The sequence below is a fragment of the Pelmatolapia mariae genome, linkage group LG9 (assembly GCF_036321145.2).
Source record: "Pelmatolapia mariae isolate MD_Pm_ZW linkage group LG9, Pm_UMD_F_2, whole genome shotgun sequence".
Classification (NCBI taxonomy): Eukaryota; Metazoa; Chordata; class Actinopteri; order Cichliformes; family Cichlidae; genus Pelmatolapia; species Pelmatolapia mariae.
In genome coordinates, this window is record NC_086235.1 from 16,988,655 (window position 1) to 17,015,980 (window position 27,326).

Genomic DNA, 27,326 nt, shown 5'->3' on the forward strand with positions numbered 1-27,326 from the left:
AGTAACAGTACATTGACACAAAGTCACTGCTTTTCAAGCTAGATAGCTGTGTGATTGTACATATAAATAAGTCTACTGGAGATGAACATGGAAGTGTTAAACAGTCAAAACTAGACATTTACATACAGCCATGTCTATCTTAAAAAAACCATCTAAATCTAAATCAGAAACCCTAACATAACCCTAACAACTTAAATCACATGCTGCACATGAAAACATCTGGTCCTCACTTGATTTTAGGACAGCCGGTCTTTTAGTTATGCGGTACTTTACAGTAAAATCACTCAACAGGTCAGAATAAGAATTTATTCTCTTTCTTTTTGTCTCAGGTTCAAGAGATATACTGTATATAAAGTGGCTGCCTAAGGCATATAGGCATAAAAAAGTCTGCTGAGAAACAATTTTTGGGAAAAATGTCATTGAGGCCAGGGTATAAAACCTCATTTCATGTCACCATATGTCTGATACGGTGGGCGTGCTATAAAAACACATCTATCACTGTGGAAATCACAGGCAGAGCATACCATGAGGGGAATCAATCTTTCCCCAAAGATCTCCATGCTCAGAATTTCCTCCATATAAAATGCTGTCAGCACTGAAAGCAGGAGACAAGAAATATGGATCTGACTATATTTCTTGTGTAAAGTCTTGACTGCAGAGTGAACTCAGAGCGAATAAAGCAGTCCTTTTGGCTCACTGAAGGACTGCTTACATATGTATATATAAATTCCCCTCTCGCCCCTGCGGGTGGTCTTTATCCATCAAGCTTGGGTCCTCTACCAGAGGCCTGGGAGCTTGAGGGTCCTGCACAGTTTTTTTGCAATTCCTAGAGCTACGCTCTTCTGGACAGAGATCTCCGATGTTGTTCCTGGGATCTGCTGGAGCCGCTCGCCTAGCTGGGGAGTCACTGCAACTAGCGCTCCGATTACCACTGGGACCACCGTTACCTTTACTCTTCACATCTTCTCAAGTTCTTCTCTGAGCCCTTGGTATTTCTCCAGCTTCTTGTGTTCCTTCTTCCTGATGTTGCTATCATGTGGTATTGTTATCTTCCTCTGCTTGTTCACCACTACTATGTCCGGTTGGTTAGCCATCACCAGTTTCTCTGTCTGTACCTGAAAGTCCCACAGGATCTTAGCTTGGTCTTTCTCGACCATGTCCCATCTTGACCTCGGGACTTCAAGGCCACACTTGACTTAGATGTTCCTGTATACTATGCCGGCCACTTGGTTATGGCATTCAATGTTTCCCCAGCCTGCAAGCATCTTGCCACCTGCAGTTATGTACTGGATTGTATCTTTACACAGCCTGCACCTGGGATCTTGTCTTGTGTGGTAGACCCTGGCCTCTATAGATCTTGTCCTCAGAGCTTGTTTCTGTGCTGTCATGATTAGTGCCTCTGCGCTTTCTTTCAGTCCAGCTTTGTTCAGCCACTGGTAGGATTTCTGGACAAGGTGCTTCCTTGTCTTGATGTCAGTGGCTTCTATCTCCTTCTTTGGCCAGCTTATTATCCCAGCATGGTATCTGATCACTGGCAGGGCACAGGTGTTGATTACCCTGATCTTAGTTTTTCCATTCAGCTCACTCCTCAGGACTTGCCTTACCCTCTGCAGGTATTTGGTGGTTGCAACTTTCCTGGTGGCCTCTTTGTGGTTCCCATTTGCCTGTGGGATTCCCAAGGTACTTGTGCCTCACTCATGTATTGAGCCTTATGTCTTGTCATCCTAGCTGCTATGATGCCTGATAGGTGGGTACTTCAGAGGGTATTTCCTTGAAGATTGATGCCAGGGACAATTTTAAAGAAGTATTTCATTAAGATAAGAAAGGATACAAGTTGTGCTTGAGAAAAGAAGTAGTATGAAGAACAACTAGCTGAACACTTCAAGCAATTCAGGTTCATTAGTAACATGTTTGGGTACTAAAAATGGCACATGAGTCCTCTAGAAGTAGAAATGGCATGGGGTTTGTGACTGTGTCACATGGTGTAGCCAAATAATCATTAGACTTAATAATTTAACTCAATAATTTGAATCTTTTAATATAACACTACAGAAGGGACAAGGGCATTAGCCACATATGCAACATATGCGAGAGCACCATTATTGCTGAGGAAGTCAGACAAAGGAACGGAACAGAGAGTCTGCAAAATTTTCAAAATAAAAGACACGGCAGAGTAGTGAACAAATCTGCATTACAGAAACAAACCTGACACCCATCATTTTACCTAAGCCTGTGCTTGTAGCTCACCTTCTGCCTCTGGGCTCCACTTTCAACCCTTAAAAGCTAAAGAAATAAAGAAATAAAAAATACCCAACCAAACACACACTTCTCTGAAAACATAAAGCCCAGGGTTGAAATGTTTTATTTCTTAGCCTTGATGCCTTTGCTTTCTACCACCAGCAACCCCCTGAATACATAATCCCACTTATTTGACAGTCTAAAGAAAATCAGACAGCCTCTCAATACACTAAAGAGGTGAGAGCTGCGGGGCGCTCAATAGAAAGGCAATTCATTCATTATGGCCATCACTTACAGCAGTAGGAGACTGGACAGAACAGGAGGCATACACGAGGGAACAACAGAGAAATAGAGAGAAGTAATGGAAAGAGGGAGCGTTCAGAAAGGAGGGACAGCGGAAGACACTTCTTTATTTCAGGAGCTGTGTCTGTGTGCTGCTGTCCAAAAACTCTTGGACTGTATATGTCCAAGAAAAACATGAGCAGGAATTAGCAGTCCCACCGGGTCAAAGCTTCACTTTATTGGATGTTGTGTTTAGACAATCTTTGTTCCTTTGTACTGAGCTGTCTTTAATTTACAGGATTTTTCTCTTCATCACAGCTCAGTTCTGAGCCAAGAAGAGGATTCACACAGAAATTTGATGAGAAAAAAATTATGGAGGGAGTGGGTGTCACAGGACAGCTGTGTGGTAGGAAGGCTAAGGATCGAAGGAGACAGTGTAAACTCAAATTTATAAAATAAACAAAGTCCAAAAACTAAACTAAACACTAAAAACTAAATACTGGTAACCACAGAGCCAGGGACACGCAGCACTGGTGGATAACACGAGAAGAAGAGACTCAAACAATTTCTGAACAAGGTACTAAGGCTAAGGGAAACAGGTGGGAGACACTAACACAAAGACGAGACTGAAGGAACAGTATAACATTGCTCTCATATAGCACATTTTTACATAGTGTGGCAGTCTGATGCACAGAGTGATTTTCTGAAAACAACACAAAACAGAGCAGTGCTGTTAGTCCAGATCGAGGGGCGACTCTTTCTAATGAAAATCTTGCTGTTTGTTGTCTTCCTCATGTCTTCTTCTAATAACATTTCATATGAGCTTTTGTTCCCAAGAGTTTAACTACCTGATACCTCACGAATGTTATGCATTTGGTACCTTAAACATTAACGACAGCAAAACATGAAAAAAACCAAGCTGATTCCTGCAGTTGTCCTGTGTTTCCTGTAAGCTGATGCATGCATTCTTCCTCTAACAAGTGACAGCTCAACCACTGAAATCAGTGCACAGCTGGATAACCATCCACACAGCTGGCAGTGGTCAGATCATATTTCATCTCTTATATTCACACTCAGCCTCTCTACTCTGGCTCTCAGCTGACTGCAGTAAGCAGAATTATTCAAATGTGCATGCGTCACTTTTTTCTTTTAGTTTACTTTGAAGGAAAGTAGAAAAGTCTTTATTCTATTATTAATATTTGTATTCATTATTTTTATTCATTGTTAAAGACATTCCTTGAACCTGTTTCCACTATAAATTGACGTCCTTGTGTATTAGTATCTACAGTAATCTGCCTTATTTCATTTAAAAACAGCCACCATTACTTTTCCAGAAAGCTAAAACATCAATGGGAACCTACTCGGTTAATTTCTCACTCTGTACTTTAATGTTGGCTCTCTGTAGTTTAGAATAATCTTTATGTATATTATACTGGGCCTTTGTCCAGTGCCTCAGCTCACCAGAACTGTCTCTGTTGAAGCCAACCTCCCTTTAAGCCACCTTTCTTTTGATTGGATGCCCCTCGCTAACAGAATGTGCATGAAGCTTCTGTGCTCACAGCCTGAGCTGGTCAACTGATGTGAACATAACAGGGATATCTGCTCTCACTGACATCATATAAAGCAAATATTACAACAAAAAGTCTGTAAAAAAAGTGTTTTTACTTGAAGCCTCAGGCTTCTGGCTTACTGGGATATGCTAACCTCATTATTTGAACCTTTGGCCATGTTTAACATGAGAGTCCATCAATGAAGCAGTTTAAAGAGGAAACGCATATTAGGTCCACCTTAAGTTCTTAGAATGAGGCCTTTTTGATGTTTAAATCTACAGTCACTGTATCAAAAAAGTTGAAAAGTACACTTGGACCTTAGATGTGTATTCAGGATACATGCCAACCCAGTCTTAGTGCCTGGATCATTAATGTGTTTGAGGATTGGCTGCTTTACTGTTTGGAAAGTAATGAAATCCGAATGCAACCCCGCTGCCGTTTTGTCACCCTCTGTTAAGAAATTATCTTTTCCAGCAGAGTTTTTCCGCGTAGGAAGCAAGAAAGAAAAATATCTGCTGAAGTAAAAAGTGTGACCTGCTGACAGAAATGAAGGCAGGCAGCAAAGATGGTACAGTGGTGAGAGGAGGGCGAGCTGACTGATAGGTCCTGAAATGGAGGGATATGAGGAGGGCGTCTCGGAGACAAAGTCCCCGAGGCCTGTGAGAGGCAGATAGCTGCCTCCTCCTCCTCTTCTTCGCGGCCTTGTCCCTCCATCTCTGTCTGGAGAAATGCAAATTCCCGTTATCTCTTCCGGGCTAGTAGCGCCTCTGCCCATCCATTCCTCCTCACCATCATCCAGAGCGTCTCTAAAGCCCGCTGAACTTTCCCCAGCGATCAAGGATCGAGTGGGGACACGAGACAGTGATGAGAATGAAGATAAGAGACACAACAGATTATTTCTTTATTATTCCACCGACAGTTAAACGCTGCACAACATCTCTGAAATAGTTGAGTAAGTGCAGGGCTTTAGTCTTTGATGTGATAATAGCCGGTTGGGGTGTTGCGGTTTTGCCATCAAGACTCAAGTGGAAAATTGCTTTGCACACTCTGGCAAACACGTCTGCTGCGTCATGTGTCTCGCCCCCAGATATACATCCTCTGATACCCCAACCTCTTTATCCACGTCTATCAGGGTGCGCTGGGCCACTTGGCAGAACGACTCCTGTCTCCCATCCAAACCCACTGGTCTGGTTTCTCCTCCAGTTAAGTCTGGTGTGCAGAGTGTTGGGAGTGGTTTGTTGTTTTATCCCCTACTCTAGCAGACTATCCCACGGAGGTAAGAGCTGTAAATGTCTTGTATCAGGCTGCCTGCTTGGCTGGAAGATTGTTGGTGGTGGTTTTGTACTGTGGTTTGTGCCAGACAAGGTTTTTAAACCCTGAATCTCCCTGATTTAGTTTCCAAGAAGCATCTTTTGCAGAAATAACTCATTGTTTGGTCCCTTTTTCTGTATTTAGGGGGGAGATCTCTTTGTACAGTAGCCACACCACACCCACAGGTTCACCAAGTACTAGAAACACATTCAGACATGAACACATGTATGCACACAGACTGTGGTTTTCTTCCCCATTTCATAAATGCCTCTGTACTCCAGACTCATTTCATAAATCTCACCACATTCCCTGCTAAACCCCACAGCAATAAAAATCTGTCTGTGTACAGTATAATATACCAAGCACATGCAGTATATCCAATAATAACACTAATAACTACGACTGAGAACAGAGGGCAAAAGCAGTGTTCACTTACCACCGGTCGCCACTGTGATTTCACGCAGGTAATGTCCGTAAAAAGGAAAATCGAAGGACAGATTAACTCTCTGTAAAAAAACAAAAAACAGACAGATGACCTCAGTTGGGATGATAGAGCTAAGACAGGATCCAAGAAAAAGCTGTTCTGATCTTAAAAAAACAAAGAGAGGATTTAGATCAGAAGGAAAATGTGAAAAACAAATACCAAAGTGCCCGGTGTGTTACATCTGCTCTACTTTACAGGGTAATCTTTATGAGAAGAAAGAAGTCCTACAAACTAAAAAAGACAAACACTGAACTCACAGTTTTGCTGAAAAAAAAAAAAGTTTATGTCACAGCTGAAATATACAATGTGAAGCAATGACAGTACTTTCTTAAACACTCATGGAGAAATACTTATATACACTTTATCTCTGCATGTAACTATTCAGTGGCAGTCGTTTTTTACCTAGGAAAACAAGAAGAAATTTTGAGCCACCCCTTAGTTCATTATATTCTGCTTTCAAAGAGCCAGATCTTCTACTGAATTTCTAAAGTACCACGAGCAAATGTTGTTTCACTAAAATACAAATGCTTCCCACTTCTTTAGTTGAATCTGTCAAAAAATGCCAAATATAATATACAGTTTGGCCCCTTGTGAATAAGGCAGTGGACAAAAGTAGGGTTTACTATTCTTCCATGTATGTTTGTACATCCTTCAATAAATCAGTGCAACTATTTCCCATTTTCCTAGCAAAATATAAAGAAATGAGGATATGGCTCAGGACTTACAAGTCAGCAAGGTGACACCCAAAGTCAGAAATATGAAATATGTCTTGCATTCCTGCCTAAAAGAAACACTTAAACAGCTGCACGAGGATGAAACTAATTTGACTTTTGAATGGGAAGTTCAAGGCTCACTTGAGACCACTTTTTAAGTTTTACTATAAATTTCTATTAGATTGAGACAGAATAAAAATGGTGTGACGGGCAGGAAAAGATCTTTTTGGTTAAAACCCAAGACACATATTACTGGTAGAAATCTCAACTCTCTTGATCAGTGTTTCCCAACCACTGTGCCACGGCGCATAGGTGTGCCATGAGAAATGATCAGGTGTGCTGTGGAAGATTATCTGGTTCTACCTGATTAGTGCTCTAAGCAATCAGCCTGAGTAACGGGCAGAACAATTACATTCTCTTCCACTAGAGGGCAGTACAACTACCAGCTCTAATTAAATAGGTTGCCAACTGTGAGACGATACAGCGCATAATAGCAATAGATACATATTTGAAAAGAAAAAGTAGTCAATCTGACCTGGGTCCTGGAGATGAAGGCCCTAGCATGAGTAGTGGTTACAAGAAAGCATAAAAGGTATACTGGGGTCAAATCGAACCAATTCTGCTATACCTGGTGCGTGGGGAAAAATGATCAATATGCTTTTTGTGACATTTTTGTTTGGTGATGTGCCGTGTGATCTTTCTAATGTAAAATATGTGCCGTGGCTCCTAAAGGTTGGGGAAACACTGCTCTAGCATACTAGTAGGAATAATTGCAGGACTAATGTGCACACGTCACCTCTCAGTGAGGTGCAATTTGGCACCTTGAAAATCTAGAGCACGGCACACCCGATCATTTCTCACGACACACCTATGTGCCGCTGCACAGTGATTGGGAAACACTGTGCTGGAGTTGGTAGTAACAGTTAGCAGAAATAGTCTATCCTGTCACTTCGTAGTGGAGGAAAGTCATGCTTTAAGTTTAACAGCTAACAATAGCTTTCCTGTGTGCTTCATCCAGACTAATTAGCTATTTCTTTTCACACTAACTTACCATACTAAGATCTTCTAAATGGTCAAATATGACCAGCCAAAAATCATCAAAATCACTGTTACCAATGTATGTTTCATGCTAACGTTAGCATTTAGCTCAAAGCATTATCCAGCGTACCCTCATAGAGCTGTTAGCATGGCTGTAGATTCTTAAGGTCTACCATTTCTCACGGGAAATATTTAAGCAACAATCTTTTACACAGATGGGCTCATATTCTATTTATAAATATTTTCAAATGAACGGACACATAATAAAATTATCTTTAAGAGACTACAGGGTAGCCAAAAATGTATCCTATAAATTATAGTTTACATTCAATGTTTTATCCCTCGGGTTAAATTCCAGACACTGCCAGTAAGTGTTACGGAGATGGACAGTCCACAGTGAACATGCTGATATTATGCATGATCCTAGAGATTGTGCCAGAGGGAGTAATCCTGTGGCAAACCACGACGAATCTTGAAGACCATAGAGACAATCCAGAGCTTAACTTTTCTGCACTCCGATGATGAAGCTAACCTCTGTGACTGCATTTTGTTTTACAACTTTATTAGCCAATTTCTTTGAGTAAGAGCTGGCAGCCGACACAGTTTGGAAGAAAGATCTCTGAGTATATGCAGGACTTTAACTGTCTTCATTATAAAGTCTATTTGTTTAAAACATTAGTCTGCTGAGGTTGTGCCGCAGATCAGTTCAGCACAGATGGTTTTCACTGCTTCTTTCGCTCCAATATGAAATCAAATTATTCAGCCGAGAATTCCAGCGTCTCCTTTTGACTCCAGATTCCTCAGTTGACCGCTGAATTAGGAATTCACTTAGTAAAACAAAGTCAGAGAACCTTTCCTCGATGCTGTTTAAAAGAACGCCTCGCTTCTTAGCCAGGACGTTCAGTGGCTAAAATGAATAGCTTGCCTCAGAGTGGATAGCTCAATCCATCACCACCCAGCTGAAGGTAAAGGAGCAGAATTCACAATGTGGGCCTCTATTCTGTATCCTTGCCAGCTATTGTTCACCCTGGGCACTTTTTCTTTCTCTCTCTCTTTCTTTTACTGCAATTCTGCTTTGTTTCTCAGTCAGTCTGCTGCTGCCTTGTGTGACTCCATCAGTATGCAGCTTGCATGCATCACCTGCTTGTGCTGAGGTGGAGGGAGGGGAGCTTTCTAATTTTTTCACTGCAGGGATACTTTTAATGGTAAAAATGCAGGAAGAATTACTTGCTGTTTTTAGCCTTAAGAACAACTGTAGTCCTTCCAGTAATGTGTGTGTAGTGATAAGAAAATAACTGTTTTCAGAGGGGTTATTGTCACGATCCTCCTCATTTACAGTGACAAATTGTACACTTTAAGTCAGCTTCATATGTTATGTCTGCTTCGTTGGATGTCCCAAATCTACAATCTGGTTCATTCTTAAAAAGGGTCAAATAAAGTGCATGGTGAATTATTTCTACTTCATAACATCTAAGCAAGTATCCCCTTCATGAATGGAAATACAGAGGGTTTATGACAAGGTTACAGTCAAGAACAGGAAGGACAGATTAGACTTTGGCAGAAAACATTTAAAAGAGTCTGCACAGTTTTGGAAAAAACTTATTTTGACAGATGAAACCAAGATTAGCTTGAACCAGAATGATAGGAAGAGAAAAGGATGAAGGAGAGAAACAGCGTAAAGGATGAATTATGGCATGGGCATGTATGGCTGCCAGTGGAACTGGGCCACTAGTGTTTATTGATGATGTGCCTGCTGATAGAAGTAGCAGGATGAATTGTGAAGTGTACAGGGCTATGCTCTCTGCTCAGACTCAGCCAAATGCTGCAAAGCTGACCAGACAGAGCTTTACAATGCAAATGGATAATGACCCATAACATACCGCAAAAGCAACCCAAGAGTTTCTAAAGCAAAGAAATGGGGCATTCTTCAATGGCCAAGTCAGTCACCTGATCTCAATCTAATAAAACATGCTTTTCAGTCATTTAATATAAAAAATATACAAAAAAGGAACCACAAACTTGTTTTGTACAGTGGCAAAAATACAAAACTTGTGCCTTTGTCCAACTAAATGCAGAAAAACTGTTAGTCTTATTATGTCCTAGCGACCTTTACTGTGGACAAAGTACCAATAAAAATCAGTGCAAGGAAGTCAAATGTAAAATGTCTTAAAATTGGATAATAATTGTGGTTCCACAATAACAAAGATATTGTAGTGAGCAGCAGTTGTAGATGGAGCAACAGGTCCATTTCTGGAAAAAACACAAACATCTGCGAACCGAGCTAAAGCAGATCAAAGCATCTGTACACAGAATTCAACATAAGTAAGGTTCAGATGTAAACATATTTCTTTTAAAAATGCTCAGATTCATTTTCAGGATAACAAAATTATAGTTCATAACCATTTATCAGAGTGAAAAACACACATCTGATGGATAATTTATGGTATTAAATGTCTTTAAATATGCCAACATGAAGTAAATCTCCTCTCATGATGTGTGTTGACTTACTGCAGCTTGTCTGTGTGTGTTGGACAGAATGCCGTGGATCTTCACTTTGTCCTTGTCCATCTGGTCGATATTTACCCACAAGTCCTTGCTCATCAGATCTGAAGGGCCGTACGTTTTAGATGTGTAGTAGTTGTGATCTGTATCCTCCTGAAGAATGAAAAAGAAAATAAGATAATACATCGGGTGAGTATGAAAGATTGTGAAGAGGAATGTAAATAAAGCTCAAAGGAAAGAGTAGCTCTCGTTGAGTCGATCTGTGAAGTTTGTGCCCTTATTATACTGTACAAAGTGTAGAGAATATAAACACATTTAAAAATAGAGATTGTGCAGCTCATTGCAGTCTAATACACAGTTACCACTAAATAAAAATAAAACACATGCATATGGAAATTCGCTGACATCCAGTATTTTTAATTTTGCAGCTAACCAAATTACCCACTAAATTAGATTATAACAGTCCCCGTCCTTTCCTTCAACCTCTTTCCTTTAAAGCGCTCAGCACATGTACTGCTTTTAATGTTTCCTAATAAAATTAAACAACAAAAAAATGCAATCAGCTCCTTTTTCTCTTAAAAAGCCTGCAAAGTCAGGGCTGCCTTTAATAACAGAGGCATCCATGAACTTTTATAAGCCATATGAGACGGGCTTGTCTGCTTTTACTGTTTCCTGTGCAGAATTAAGGAGAATGCTCGTGTTGTCTCTTTCCCGCAGGGTCTAATGAGATACCTTGCAGCTGTGTCTTTTTATTTGAAACACTGTTAAAGTTAATGTTTTGCTGGATGTACACTACGTGTGACTGTGATCTGACTAATAGGAGCTCACAGAGCTCTGCGGATGCTTTGATATATGGGCGGTAATATTCAGAGCTACTGCTGCTTTGGTTGTCAAAAGGCCATGAGACAAACATTAATTAAAGCACAATCCTTCCCTGTTCAGTTCGTTTTGCTTCAAGGATTCATATTTCCCCTCAGAGAGTTATAATCTAATACCGCTATTCAATATTCAGCCTGCTATATAAGACGAGGGGAGATAATGTTTCAGGCCTGGCAAAGCCTCTGTGGGACTGATAAATATCTGAATCCCAAATGGAGTTCAGTCATGTAGGTGGTGCTACTTCTGATTAATGTGTACATTTAAACAAACACTGCCACAAGCCTTTCATCACAGATTAACGTGCAGACAGACCATGTCAGGGAAAAAACCCTCCAGGCAGCCTTATTCAGCACATTACTCCCAGAATAGAAAACAAGTCTACTTGTAAAACACACACATGCAGGGCTGTAAAGTTTCCTGCTAATCAGCACAGGATGATTTTTGGTCTCACGCAGAGAGAGCGAGGGAGATGCAGGCTCCTCAGAGGTGAGAGGGGCCAGCTGGCGAGTTCTTCAAGTAAAGGGGATGGTGGGCAGGGCGCCATCGTCCAGCTGGGTGTAGGTGGATGTGAAGCTGTGGGGGCTTCTCAAGAGAATAACAAACACAGTACAAGGAGCATAAAAAAGTCACACACAAATAGTTTTGGTGGGAGGTTGAAAGAGGAAGTCTCCGTTTCTTTAAAACATCCACAAAAATGTCCAGCAAGTAAAGTGCAGTACTCAAAATCAGTGTGGGAAAATGCAAACATGATGAGAAATCTGCTCCCACTCTGGTCTCGGTTTTGGATGGCTTTTATGGGAAACTCGAACAGGTAGGCGCCAAGACAAAGAACAGACAATAACTCTACTCAATTAAATTTCAGTCCAAAAGTTGGTCGAGAAACCCAGATTCAGTTAGGATTCTTTGAGTTTAGCCTTCATCTGTCTTCAAAACAGTAGACATGGCTTATGGTTAAAGTTACACTGTGTAAAAGAAGATTGCAGCGTTCCTTTTCTCCCAGTTCAAGTGTATAAACATAACTAGGGTGGCTGCTACAGGACAAACATGTTTTAGTCAACCAAGAGATCAAAAACATTAAGTTTAGACTGTACGCAATAAATGCTGTGGCTGGCCAGCGTGTTTCTACTAATGTCTGAGCCATATCCAGATCTGCCCCAAAGTTTTTCACTATCTGTGGAAGGCTGTCAAGTCCAGCTATCAATGCTTATTTATTCTGGAAGAAGCGGTAAAACTTTGTGTAATGAGTCTGATACAGGTCAGTGAGTCAGAGAAGCTCACTTTTGACCGATACCAGCGATACTGAAGTGGATTGTTTAGGATATCCAGAACTGTTGGTACGCACTGTGTCACGGTCCCCGTGTCTCTCTGGTTGGCTCACGCTGGCTACAGGTTTTGTTGTTGTTCTTTTTTGTTTTTTGTTTTCTTTGTCTCTCCTCCTCTCTGCCTGGGTGGAGCTCGTTACGGGCTCTCGCTCTTGGCCCACGCACCTGTGTGATTGTCTCCACCTGCTGTTGATCTGGCTGATTTCCCCAGCTGCTATTTAAGGCAGTGGCACAGAGCAGCTCACCGCTGGAACGTTGAACCTCCTGAGTTCGTGCTCTCGGCATTATCAAAAGAAATCCCTGTATGTATTTTGCTGTGAAACTAACGTTGAATTCTGTGTGTAGATATCCTTCTTCTGGACCAAATCACGGGACCTGCCTGGGTGTGGCAGTGTGTGTGGAGTTTTGGAGCGAGTGCGGCTGAAGAGGAGTGCGTGTGTGCGGAGGAGCTGTGGCGGTGACTGTGTGGAAGAGGAAGCGTGTGTGTGGATTCCCCCCCCCTTCTCTCCCTGGAGCCCTGGACCCCCCCCTCCCAACTCACTGTACATGTATATAGCACTGAGGTGATCCCTGTTGTAAATAAATAACCTCCTTTTGTTCACAAAGAAAGAACTGTCTGCGCGTGAGTCCATCCAGTCGCCATGACACACTGCTGTTGTTAGCTACTGTTAGCCTCATTTAGCTGCTGTTAGCGGGTGTTAGTAAAACAGTCTTTGAAATGAACATCTGATGGACTCCCCATGAGTCCATCAGATGTGATAATATGATGTGAAAATGTAATCAAACTGTTTATCAGAGGGAAAGGAAAGATTTCTAGCATACTAGAACCTAACATTAGCTGGCATAATGTTAGCTTAAAACCAGCTAATGTTGTTGTTTAGCTGGCGCTTGTCAGCTGTGTGGAGGGTTGCAGGACAATAAGTAATTGTGACAATATTGGGAATAATTGAGCATGTATATACATATTCTCGTTTGTTTAAGTGCCTGACTTGAATTCAGCAAATGAGGCTTGAGGTGAAAAGGAAAAGGATGACATCTGTACTGTATATTCTATGTATTTATTATCTCACTCTTATTGCCTGTTTATGCCGTGTCCTTATCTTCAATGTCATGCTGCTCTGTTGTATCTTAATTGCCCCTTGGGGATAAATAAAGTATTTCTGATTCTGATTCTGATCTTATTAAGATGCCTGTGGCATTGTCTTTTTCCTTTGCGTTTTTGCTTTTTTGGTTAAGGGGACCACTTCCTGCTATACCTTTAAAGTTTAAAGGAATCTAAAATCAGAAGTAGCAAAATCTCTTCTTACTGCCATTCCTTTACCTTTAAGAAACCTTTAAGAAACTTGTGTATGATAGTAGCTCTTTTGTTGTGGAAAGTTTGCAATGAGCGGGTGGGAGAAGTAGCTTCAGCCGCGGTGAAGCACATGCTGACAGCCAGGATTAAGTGACTGTAATCAACCATATAGTGTCTGGATATGTCTCAGCATAACAGCTATCCAACCGTTCTTTATCGTCTTCCTCTTTCTGTCCTCGTCATGCAGAATTCATCTCCAGAGTAAAGGTTGTCAGTGAGCCAAGTCAAAGTAAAGATAGCACCAAAAGTTAAATTCAAACTCTGAGCAAGAATTAGCATCTCATTCAACATTCTGACATGACAAGCTACTCCATTTGAAGCCTGTAAGTGATATAGAAATGAGGCTTCGTTTCATGGTCTCATTTGTGTATGCATATGCACTTACATGTTTAAAAATAGGGCTAAAATGCGGCTTTTTCTTGACTCGACTTGAACAGAAACGCGTGTGTATTGTCGAGCCATTAGATGATGAGGGCTGGCACTGAGATTGGCAGACCTGCTGGGATTGAGGCTGAGCGCGACTTCATCGCCCACCGGATCTCACGCTATGCTTGATTTAAAGGGAAAAAAACACTTTAAATCCATCCTAAACACTTTGCCCTTTGGTCTACCCAACTATACAAACAGCCACATTCATACAAATGTTACACTATCATTCACATATATAACAAAATAAAAAACATCATCATGAAAGCTGCCTGTGTGGCATTAAGTCATGGGTGACATTTTGACAAGTCTAAGCTTAGAGAAATCCCTTTAAGGTAAAGTAACTGCAGAGTCACCTTCATATGCATGATTGCATTTTGAAACGCACACCAGGACATAAAGACAGCTGACGTCTTTCATAAAGCAAAACCCACAGAGGTTGTTAGACGTTCCACTCACCAGAAAGAAAAACAGTTGAAAAATCACTGGTGACAGTATAAATCCAAAAATGTGGAGCAGAATATTTTTAATATATTATTAGAAGCTACATGGAAGAGATACCCATCTCTGTCTTCAGCTTAAACTGCGGCATCCCTGAGCTGACCTCTGTAGTCCAGCTTATTGCACAGTTGAACTCATGAACACCTAGTGCATCATATTTGAGATTTTTTTTTTTAGTAATAGTATGAGGAATACCTCATCTCCTTGATACCATAGAGAGACAAATACACATAGAAACTGGGTGATAGAGCTGTCTGATCTATAAGCTTTTGGCTCTCAGGGGTCTGATTAAACTTTCCCCATGTTTAACATGATCATTCACTATAGGTACCTGGTAAAGTGTTCATCAATAGAATTACCCAATCAGCCAATCACATAACAGCAACTCACTGCATTTATGCATGTAGACATGGTTAAGATGACCTGCTTAAGTTCAAACCGAGTATCAGAATGGGGGGAAAAAGAGGATTTCAGTAACTTTGAACATGGAATGGTTGTTGGTGTCAGATGGGCTCATCTGAGTATTTTCCAAACTGTTTATTTGCTGGGATTTTCCCACAAAACCATGTAAGAGGACACGGCAACCGTGGCTCAGGGGGTTGGGAAGGGCACCTGTAACCGGAAGGTCGCCGGCTCGATCCCCGGCCTCTCTGTCCTGGTCGTTGTGTCCTTGGGCAAGACGCTTTACCATACCGCCTACTGGTGTTGGCCAGAGGGGCCGATGGTGCGATATGGCAGCCTCGCTTCTGTCAGTCTGCCCCAGGGCAGCTGTGGCTACAACCGTAGCTTTCCTCCACCAGTGTGTGCATGTGAGCGTGAATGAATAATGTCATTGTAAAGCGCTTTGGGTTATAATTATTATTACCAGCTTGCAAAGGAAAGCAGAAGAGCATATCTGAATGTATCAAACCTTGAAGCAGATGGGCTACAGCAGCAGAAGACCACACTGGGTGCCACTCATGTTAGCTAAGAACCGGCGGGTGGTGGTATGGTAGGCGACTTCTTGGCACTCTTTCAGCCTCTTAGCACCACAGCTAGGTCCCTTAGCTATGGAAACACCACAGCCTACCTGAGTATTGTTGCTAACCATGTTCATTCTTTTATGACCACAGTGTACCCATCCTCTGATGACTACTTTGCAGATAACGTTCAAATGATCTTAACTGGTTTCTTGAACATGAAAATAAGTTCAGTGTACTCAAACGGTCTCCACAGTCACCAGATGTCAATCCCATAGAGAACCTTTGGGATGTGGTGGAATAGGAGGTTCAGTGGTTATGTGTGTATTATTAGTGTAAAGTCAAATGTCAGTTGTATGTTCATACACAGTGGGGATAAGTTCAAACTGACACCCACAGAGTTACAGATGTGGATCAGCTGCCCTGAAAAGCTCAAGCAGGAGGAGGTGAATGTGAAAGCTGAAAACATGTCTCTGAGATCCAGTATTCCATCTCTTCTTCATAAAGTGATAGACTACAAATAGATGGAGATGGAGAAATACTGTGATTGCTGTTGATAATGGACCACTTTGTGGCTCTCGTGTACAAAAACAAACTGCTGTAAAGATTCATTCAGAGTACAAAACCCATCCCCGATTCACTCCCATCTCTGTCTGAGGCATTTACTCAGGCTGCCCATTACATCAATATTGCATTATACCGAGACCTGAATATCTGGGCCAACATAGTTTCAATACTGAATTACTCTATAATATAAAGTAGAACCAAATAAAGTAATTTAGCACGTTGAGATTATTCTGGGTCCATTACTGAAATAAAATAAGTTTTTTAAATTGTTATTCAAAACTCTCTCTAAGTAGATAGCTGCAGCTGTGATTCGATGGGGTTTTTCAGAGGATAAGAGGAGAGTACACTAAAAACTGTAATCCCCTCAACTGTGATCATGTCTCTGCTGTAGCAGGACTCGAGCTTTGAATAAATGATTCAATATGTTGGGATTAAGATGCACATCTGCCAGCTTTCTTTTTCCCAAGACAACACTATCGTGCACAGTTACATCACGCTGAAGCGTGTTTGAAAAAGCATTTAAAGGATGCCATCGCTCATGTGTGCGGCTCTTCTTCAGGAGATAATGGTTGCCATCCATTACTTTTTGCCACACTTCTTCTAGTTTCAGCAGCTTGCTGGTCTTGGTAGGGAAACATCAACATGGTGGTGCCAGAGTATTTCAGACCTGCTGTAACAGCAGAATGGAAACTGAACTAAAGGTTTATGATGAATGCAAAATGTTGGACCGGGCCATTTCCCAGAATGCTCAGGCATGACCCAAAATAAACCAAAGGATAGCAAAACTGGATCCAATGATAATCAAGAGAATAGCATCGTCATTATCATTAATTTCTATAATTTTTGTATTAATTCTGTAATAATATTTTTATTTTCTATTTCTATTCCATTTTGAAAACAGATATCTACACAGTGACATGCAGAATTTATAATCAATGGACTAGATCTTGTACTGCTACCAGCCAATTTCTGGGTTCTATTAGTTAGCTAAAATTGCCATTCTTACCTGCCCGTTTGAGCCTCCTAAGCCCAAGACCAAGCATAAGCTGGATGTGACTTCGGTGGAAGACTACAAAGCTCTCCAGAAATATGAAAAAGAGAAATTTGTTCCTTAATCATGACACACCTGAGTAGGAATTATCCGCATGCACACAAACAGCTCATTTGGAAAAGGAAAGAGGAACACAGTGGCTGATATCAGACTTTGTCTGAGGATGATTCACCTTCAGTTTATCTGAATCTATGGTCAGAATGTAAAGAATTACCACTGCAAGAAGCAGGAAGTTGTTAACCATCATCCCTACAGACAGGTCACAGCCAACGGGTTCGCAGACTGATCTACAACTAACGATCAAATAATCGATCAATTACACATTTGACAGGCTGGAAAGAACAAATGTGCATTATAATTACTGAGCATAACGTTAGTTCAGATCAAGTTCATCCACAATACAGATCAGCAGATCGGTCAGTTGACAATCCTCTACTCATCCTACTGGCAGATCTCACATACCTGCACTAGTAGTTTGACCACAGCTCCTTCATATGTGGAAATCTGAAGGTAGGAAAAGCAGCAGCAAGACTTGTTGTTCTAGTGGACAATCAAAGCCATCCCTTTAAATTCACGTGGTTACCTGATATCTCAGAGCACAGTGGCAGTATTTAGTCCAATCATTATCTTTGGACTGGGCCCAAACTATAGCCTTAACTCAGGCTGCACAGATCCACATTGACTGATAAAGACTAAATACAACTCAGGACAAGTGATCATGTGTTTCAAAGAGCAGTGAAACAAATGGAGAATACATTCAGTGAGCAGACTGAAGTGAATCCAGGCATCTAATGTATAATTCAATGTGTACTCTCATCTGTGGGTTTACAGTAGAATTTAATTTTCAAACTGTCTGATGGGGCTGCTCTTTAAAGCGATTTCCATGGACTCAGAAATACACAGAGTGGACTACACACACTACCGGCTCTCTTTGTTCATCTGAAGAAGTGACTACAAACCAAAGAGCTGCGTGACCCACTGAGAAAAGTCTACACCCGTACTGCTGCAAGGTAGAAACTCTAAACTGAATTTAAACAAGTGCGGGTTCATCGGAAGAGCATCCGTGAGCTGCAGCAGCTGCCTGAGATAGTATAGCATTACACAGTTTAAACGATGAGCAGCGTAAAGGCGGTAAACATCTCTTTCCAAACACGGTATCCCCTGGGAATCTTTTAACCGACTCGACAAACCGAAACACAAAACAAACAAATTAGGGCAGGTTCTGAAACTGCAGCGCGGGCGAGGGCACTGGGAATCAAGCGAAGTAATGAAAATTAGCAAAGCGAATGACTCCCTTAAGAAACACAAATAAATAGTGAATGTAGTGAAGCATGTAACCCCCAAAGTGCCTCCTGAGCAGTAAAGTCTCAGACATCCAATAACATGTCTCCACCATAAACCACACCTCTATTACTACACATCAAAGGAAGCTACACAAACACACAAATAGAAGTGGGATGGATAAACCCCCGAAAAACTGATATATTTTTGCTGGCAATCTGACATGCCTGACTCTGGTTAAATATCAGCTCAGTGTAGATCTGAACATCCAGATGTGAACATAAGTGTATATTTTCATCTCAGAGAGACCACAAGGAGTTTTATGTCTCTCTTGGCTTCTGTCTGTGTTGTTGCAACATGATAAGGGATTTGAAAAAGGAGCAGTCTGCACAATTTATCATCCGAGCGGCTGCTGCATGCCCTCTGCCGCTGACGGTTTTATTCCTTATAAAGATAAGATTTGAAATGTTGCCTCTGACAGCAGGAAACCCCGAGTAAAATAAAGCAAAGTAGAGCTTTTTAAAATGTAAGTCGTCTTATGTTTACTTGTTGTAATTTTGTCTCCTTGATTGTCTATTCTGTGAATCTGTTCCTTTTCAGTAAACACGCCATCCATCCACGGTGTTGCTGTCTAATCCTCATTTGTGCTCCCTGAGGAGGTTTCTTCCATTTCTCTCACTGAATGGTGTTTCCAATCTCACTTCAAACTCTAAGGACAGAGGGTGTTTAATGCTGTGAAGAGTGTAAAGCCCCATTGACGCAGATTTGTAATATTAAGTTGAATAAATAAAAATGGCTTCACTTTAGGTCAGGGCTACATATTCCTTCTGCTTGGTATGTGAACAGGACCTCGAGGTGATTTCTCGGACTGAGTGGTTGTTGTAGTGGAGTGGAAGTAGAGGTGGTGAAAAGGTGCAATGCTTTTTATCTCCTGTCTCGGTGATCAATGACTGCAAACGCTGTGTTGCAGGGTAATGAAGCAGGAATGCGGTGTTATGTATTTAAAAAGGAAATGGGCTGCGCTCTTCTTCTGCATGTTTCTGTCACAAATCAATGTCTGTCCTTTCTCAATGTTAACAGAGTGCTAGCATCTCATTTAAAGGAAGTCTGCACTTGAAGAACAGTGTTCACCAAACTTCTGTATTTCTTTTTTTTTTTAAGATATGCTCTTCCTGACAAAGTGTGACCAGCTTCATGCTGCTGTGGAAGTGTTTCTAAAGTTAATGTGTTAATATTATTCACGGGCTTGTGCATATTTCACTGGATTCTTCTCTCAACTTTGACTCGCCGTACGTCACTCACGCCTCTGAAAAACAAGTGTTGAGCATCACGTAACTGCCAAAATCTTTTTTTTTTTGTTTACACAGGGTGGGTGGGGGTGTTTATCAGACCGCTGATGTGTGAAGTTATTTTGAAGACACTGTATAACAGTTATTTTTCCCTAATCACTGTTCATAATTGGGAGAAATCAGAATGCCCACCTGCCACCGAGCATAAACGGAGAGGAGGTGGAGAGAGTCTGTAGTTTCAGAACACACACACTGTCTCAAAAAAAAAAACACTACAAAGATTGTATTTCCTGAGATCCCTGAGGAAAATGAATCTCTCTCAAAAACCTTCTGTTGTCTTTCTACCAATACACCCAGGGCGTCCTGACACATACAGAAACAGTTCTGCAGAGACTCATAAAAGCTGCACTAAAGATCGCCACACACAGCTGCCTGCTCTTAGAAACATATGCACGTCACGCAGCTTTCAGAAAGTATTGTAAAGGACCTATCTCACATCAGCTGTTTGAATGTCTGCTCTCAGGTAAATGTCATAAATCCATCAAAGCACGCACCACAGGACTTTTTTATCATCATCACACTGAACTCTGCTTTAAAATCAAACACTCTATAAATCAATTAGACATCAAATCTATTAACACCAGTCACAATATCATTTACTTTTTATACACAGTTTTCTTATAGAAATACAATATTTCTATAGAACTGCTGCGGCCACTTTTACTCTCTTAAGCAGCCATAAACATCTGGAACTAAGCTAAAATAGCCAATGACAGCTAAGAAGCCAGCTAAATCATTCAGCATCTAGCTGGCCTTGAATCATGTTGTGGGTTATGTACATGGATTTTTTTGATAGGCGATCTGGCAACTTGGGTAACATAAGATGACACAAGAAAATCTGAGGGTCACGTAAACTTTGTGAATTTTCCAGGAGAAGTAGCAAAACGGGAGGGTGCCCGGAGATGTCTTAAAATGTGGGAGAAACCTGGAAAAGAAAGCAATGTTTGCGGGTGTTTTCTTTGCTTTATATGACTTTCCATTGAAAACTGTAACCAGTCACCCCTTTACTGGCAGCATGAACATGCCATTAGCCTCTGTGGTTAACTGGGGTTCTTATGTAGCCAGTGGAGACCCAGGGAACAGATTGAAAATCTTTGAATGTAGATAAAATTTAGAAAAAGAATAGCAAATTAATAAAAAGCTTAATGCTGATGGTTTTGAGATTGAATTTCAACCAGCATGTTACCCTTTTGCTATCCAATAAGACTAAAAATCCCCCCAAAAACATGTTAATATTAGTCAGACTACAAACAGAAAGCTTCCAGCACTGACACGGTTGTTTCTTCCTTCCAGATTTATGTAGATATCAGTTTATAGAGATCATCAGATTACTGATGGATTGCTGCACCCACATGCTTAGGTCTGTCGTCTGCTAGCTGATTTTGTTTTCATGGGCTCCAGGGATACGAGAGTCAGATCAGACACAAGCGTAGATTTTTGTAGAGATGGTAGAGAGGCTTCCCTCTCAATATTTAGAACAAGTGCATCTTCACCCGAAGGTAAAAGCTCAAAAGCATACATTTTTTAATTATGTTACTCAGAGAAGAAATAAAGCCTCACACTTGGACAGGTCGTCTTTCCTTCTCAGTTTATCTTTTTCACTTTGAAAATATTAACTTTAATTATGAGCAGGAATTAAACACTGAGCCTTTCTAGCAAGTGAGAGCCTGACCGCCTTATATTTCATAAGTGCATTTTTCCTGTGTGACTGTTACTGTAATTATTATTATTATTATTAACAGCATTGTCTGTGTTACATGGACACCATGGAAAATGGTGGATATTCACTAAAAGGTCTATAATGTTAACACTTTCATCACAGGGGGCAGTGTTTTACTAGTGTATGTGTATTTAAATGTGTGCTGCTGTTCTTTAAACCTTCTTGGTGCTTTTTGTCAAGATGTGAACCTTGGTTTTTGTCGCCTCCTGCTTAAAAAAAAAATCTGTTTGTCATGTATTTCATTTAGTTGTACTTCCTTTCTTTGCTCTGTTTCTTACCTATTTTGTGCCACACGTGTCCTCTTGAGTATAAATGCCTCCAGCCTTGCTATCCCCACTGCCGCCTTGTCTTTGTTCAACTCAGATGTAAAGTTTTCACGGCATAAACTTGTCTTTTCCTCCTGTTTCCTGTTTTATTCTGTTGTATTAATGTTGGATTTTCTTGTGTATTGACTTGTTGCCTGTTTTACCTTTCACCTGCCCTTGCCTAGGCTGTTTACCTTTCCTACACTGATTAAAGGTAGAGCTCTTTCTCAATGACAAAAACATTTTTAGTCCTGAACCGATTTCCTTCGTCTTGCACCGCTGAAAATGTGTTCTTTTACCTGGTTAAATAACGGTTACATGAACTCTGTGTATGACCTTGTGGTAGAAAGCAATATTACATGAAAACACAGCCACTGCCTTAGTTCAAATTTATTTGATATCTCTTCAGCACAGTACAAAGATGTATATACATAGCAGCTGTTCCCTCACAATCTATTGATACTGTTAATTTTGGAGGGGTTTAGATGATCTCTAACAACAGGAATTTAAAGAAGTACTGTGCATTAAAAAATAATGACATTAGTTACCATTAGGTTGTGACTCGTGGGATAAAAATTCAGAGATATTTTTATAGTTTCCTTCATGTTCTACAAAACAGAAAAAAACTCTATGTTGTACATGAAGTGCCTGCAGCCACAATTGCATAACATGTTGAAGGGTAGCCATTAGATAACAAACATGAAAAATACAACAGTGAACCACCACAAGCTGCGAGCTTGTCGGGTGTGCAGAGACCTCAGTGTGCTCAACTGCTGATGAAGCTTGGCTTATATTCAGACACCCTGACTCGTTCCTACAGTTTGATTCTGCCTTTCTTATTCCATCGTACAGTGACCTGAGGACACCTTCAGCAGAGAAGCTGTTTAATCTGGGTTAATGATCCGGAGAGCTGGTGCAGTGAGTAACAGTCGTTCAGGCGTCAGACAGTCTGCTGTCTAAGCCGCTGTGGTTAAAACCTTCATGTAGAGGTGACAGGAAAGCTGCTATTGGCTATTGTTGGAAACTTGTGTGTTAACCAAAGCTCAGAATGACCTCAAAGGAAGGAGAAAGAAAAAGATCAACAGATTTTTTCACCTGCACTGATGCGGATGAGTTCAACTGGGAAGAATTCAGTCCATCCTTGGATAACACACACATAAAAACGTAAAGTTTGGGCGTTGTAAGTCTCTGTACGGTTGTATAGTTGTGTTTTTCTTATTCAAACTGACAAACTGACTTTAAATGGTTACACAAAAATGACTTATTTTTAGCACAAAATCTACATTTTTAATTATTTGCAGTGTACAATAAGCAAAAAAGTAGAATTGGACACCAAGTAGTATTTACTGTTTTGGGTTTTCTCTGTACTCTAGCTCTGTCCTCTCTCAAATGCACCAAATAAGAAAAGAAAATCGTATTCATAAATTCAGAGCTGGTTAAACATTTAATTTTTTCTGTTTTAGCATATTTACCAAACACAACACAACGTACTATAGCCACATAAATAGAAGTAATAAAAATAAAAGTATTTTAAGCATAATTTCAGCAGAGAAAATAACAAAAGCCTCCTCTTTGCACCCCAAACTGTAAATACTATAAACTCGGTAAATACTGCCCAGAGAGTGAGCTCCCTAGGTGCTGGATGCCGATCTCAGATTTCTTCTTGTTTAAAGCAGGGATGTCAAACATAAGGTCCGGTGGCCACAATCAGCCCGGCAAAAACTCCAAACTGGCCCACTGGACAGCTTTGGAAAATGTGAAGGTGGGTATAGAGTTTGGATTAAAAAAAACAAACAAAAAACTAAAATTAAAAAAAACTTTGTGCCTTATAATTACAAGACAGTGTGGGCAATAAGCTACCAGAACCTTTTCTGTAAGTTTTACATTTATTTATTACAATTTAAGCCCAAAGAGTTACAGCAGCAGCGTGTCTTTATCATGTAGAAAAACCGAGACATATGGCTGAAACTGAACTTCTTCTTATATTTAGATATTTCAGGGATTAAATATGTATTTAATGCTCTTTATGCTGACAGAAAGAGGAGTTTCAATGGTCCACTGAAGACCAAAGTGGGCTCTATGTGGCCCACGGTGTAAAATGAGCTCGACAACCCCGCCTTAGAACGACTGCTGCTTGCTCCACCTCTTACTTTAACCTTAAAACCAAACAGGACCTGATAGGGTGTGAAATTCTTTTACATTTCATTGCTCATATGGTCTGAAACCCCAACAGGTTTTCACAAAGATAGCTGGGGATTTGTTTTTGTCTTTTAGTTTGGAAGAGCATCAAACTTGCTGTCTTTAAACAAACTGATGCAAAGCGTCAGTAATTACCACAAGTCTTTGTTACTCACTTTTACAGAATCACTGCATAACGGCATTTCTTAAGACCCACTATTGCACATCAACGAACAACAATAACACAGCGAGAAATTGATGGCATGACAGGCAGTAATTTCAACAGACTGAAGTGTAATGCAGCTATACGACCTTTTTCAGCGCAGGCTTAGATTCGCATTTGTGTTGACAGGTAATTTTGGTTGTAAATCACTATTTGAAGAGATGAAAGCAGCTTGATGGCAAGGACTTGCGCAACAAAATAAATTAGGGTACAAAATAACTCCTGGGATGTGTTTACCATCACTGAGTGGTGATATAAACCTTTGCTAAAGTGTCAAAGAGTAGATTTCTCCACCAGAAGGACACAGCTAAAGCAGTTTGAGCGTGGAGGGGACGGTCTTTAAACCCATTCAGCTCACTGCCGCGTGGAAGCCTTGAGCTCAGTGTTTACTGTTCCTGCCCTCTGAATATGAAGGCTCTGCTGGTGGCAGGTGAGGGAGTGCGTGTGCTGAGTAATGGCAGGGAGGACTGACGGGGTGTTTGTGCTTTCGACTGTTTTTTTCCATTCTGCAACAACAAATGAGGCTCAGAGAGACAAAAAACAACGAGAGAGGACATGTCTGAGTGGCGGCGAGCACTTATGTAAGCATAAATGTGTGTGGACGTGACAAATGGAGTCCGTGCATGTTTACAGTTGTGTGAAATTTAAAGTGGTGTGTGTATGCTTACACACGAATGTGAGCGTGAATGATTACAGCTGACGATCAAAGCTTCTCAGCCCTTGTCACTGAGAGAGACAGGGCTGTGAACCTGAGATGATTAGAGGCCACGGGAAAACTTAACGAGCTGTCTACAACCCGGCTGAACGCCCCCATGCTGCGTGCCATCCAAGGCGCCACAACAAGGTATACGGGTGATGCCTCTCATTTACATAGATACAAACACAGATTGAGAGCAGCTATTAATCTCCAGCAGGTCCTCCAGACCATTCACATTGTAGGGGGCTGGGTTAATTTCCTGTTCTGGTCTTTTCGAGGTCAAATTTAAAAGGATCCAGTCCCACATAGAAGGTAAATGAACACCTGAGGACTGGGCTTAATTTGATATAAAATATTAATCCTTAAAGGCCCCTCCTCGTCTTCTTTTTTCATTACTAAACATCCACTCCTGTAAGGAGATATATAATTGCTCCAGGGAAGCGACCTAAGAGTATTTTTGGGTCTGGCTCAAAAGAGGACTTTATTGATTCATTCATTTCATACTAGTAGGAGGATTTACTGTGCGAGCTCGGTCAAACACAAGAAATGAATTAAGGCTGCTGAGTGAAAATGCAGAAACTGAACTGCAGGAGAACTTTTAACATCTTTAATTAACATATTATTTAATATAAAATGTTTTAATTCTGTTCTTTGGTTATAAAAGACAACTGTAGCAAAGTAGAAATGGTTATCCAACATGCAAAAAAAGACAAAAAAGGTAGAAACTCAACTCATTAGACAACAAATTAAGAATCTGTAAACAAGAAATGGAAATCTGAATAATTTAAACTACTGATGTCAAACTCATTTTACATTGTGGGCCACTTACAGCCCACTTTGATGTTTGGGCAAGCTTTTGGCAATAGTGGGAAGGAAAAACTCCCTTTTAAAAGAAGGAAACCTCCAGCAGAACTAGGTTTAGGGAGGGGCAGCCATCTGCCACGACTGGTTGGGGTCAGAGGAGGATTGATAAATGATAAAGATGCAAAGTTACAGAAAAGGTTTGTGGTAGTTCATTGCTCAGACTCTCTTGTAATTACATGTATACATTTTGAATACAAAGTTTTCATTAATTGGCAGAAAATCTTCTTGTACTTTGGTGTATTATGGATGTCAGTCGGGGGTTGGGGTCTTTAATAATTAGAAAAGCTGTAAAACTCATGAAAATACAGTTAAAAGTTCAAAATCTACGCACTCCTTCACATTTTCTAAAGCTGTCCAGTGGGCCAGATTAGAGTCTTTGCCAGGCTGATTCTGGTCCCAGGTGTTTTGTTTGACACCCCTGATTTAACCATTAGGGTTAAATTATGTCGTTATCAAGAAAGCACCTGGTTATGAAATCAAATTCCATTGATATGTAACAGAAAACTGGCTGTTTCTTATGTTTTCATCGATCTATTTTCATCTCCTTTTCTATATCTGGGTTGCAGGGGAGCGTATGACAGCTGCCATGGGACACAGGTGGGATACAGCCTGGGCAAGTAACCAATCTATGACGGGGCTAACACAGAAAGACAAGCAGCTGCTCAAGATCACATTCACACCTCCAACCAATTTAGAATTGCCAATTAATCTAAACTGAACCCACTGACTGGATTTGAACCCAAGACCTGGAACTTTCCAGCACGCTTGTTTTTTGCATCTTCCACAACAAAAATACACGCTCACTTCCCCCATAATTAAGACTCTTAGATAACCTGCCAAGGATGCCAGCATCTGCAGGAAAGCCTCTGTAAGGACGGTAGCAGTAACACTACAAGGCAAGGAAGTGCCTAAATATCAATGACATACCAATGCAATTACTGGGCATCTCCAAGACTGAAACAATGGCATCTTCATGCATTTACTGGCCGTTAAACACCAGTGAAGCATGCCAGACGTTGCTTCTAACCTAAGGCAATTGAAAGTATGGTTCACTTACCTGCTGTTTTCTTTTATTGCCTAATCTGTGCATACGCAGTAAAATAAGCTTTACTTTTAAAGCCTTGATGCTTGGCCTTTGACTTATTGTCCTAGCCTTCTAAAGCAAAAAAAGAAAAAGAAGCTGTGATAAAAATAAGATGTGGTTCTTGGATCGTTGCTCACCTCTATCTGGGAGCTGTTGTCTGCTTCCTCTGCTGAAACCAGGCCTGGGAAGCCTTCAGGCTCCTCCTGTTCACGCTCCTGGTCCTGCTCCTGACTGGCTCTGTTACTGTCCATGTTACGAGGCTTTGGGGGGAGCCATCTCCTCCACCGGTGACTGTAGAGCTTCACGTCAACAGCTGTATCCTCATCTCTCGCCTGCTCCTGCACGTATGAGTATGGGACCCCTAAAGAGACAGAACAGGAAAGTGTGATTAATAAACAACACTGGTAGATAGATGTATGATAACCCACCAGAAATAAGCTTTGATTGA

At 40.9% G+C, this 27,326-nt stretch overlaps 1 protein-coding gene across 1 annotated transcript in view; it reads right to left on the minus strand.

Moving 5' to 3' along the window:
- plxdc2b (plexin domain containing 2b) overlaps window positions 1-27,326 on the minus strand; it is a 107,548-nt gene that overhangs the window by 37,507 nt on the left and 42,715 nt on the right. The window contains exons 2-4 of the mRNA XM_063483572.1: window positions 27,016-27,239; window positions 10,125-10,271; window positions 5,818-5,887 (exon numbers count right to left, since the gene is read on the minus strand). Coding sequence (XP_063339642.1) covers window positions 5,818-5,887; window positions 10,125-10,271; window positions 27,016-27,239 — 441 coding nt within the window. The remainder of the gene's footprint in view (window positions 1-5,817; window positions 5,888-10,124; window positions 10,272-27,015; window positions 27,240-27,326) is intronic.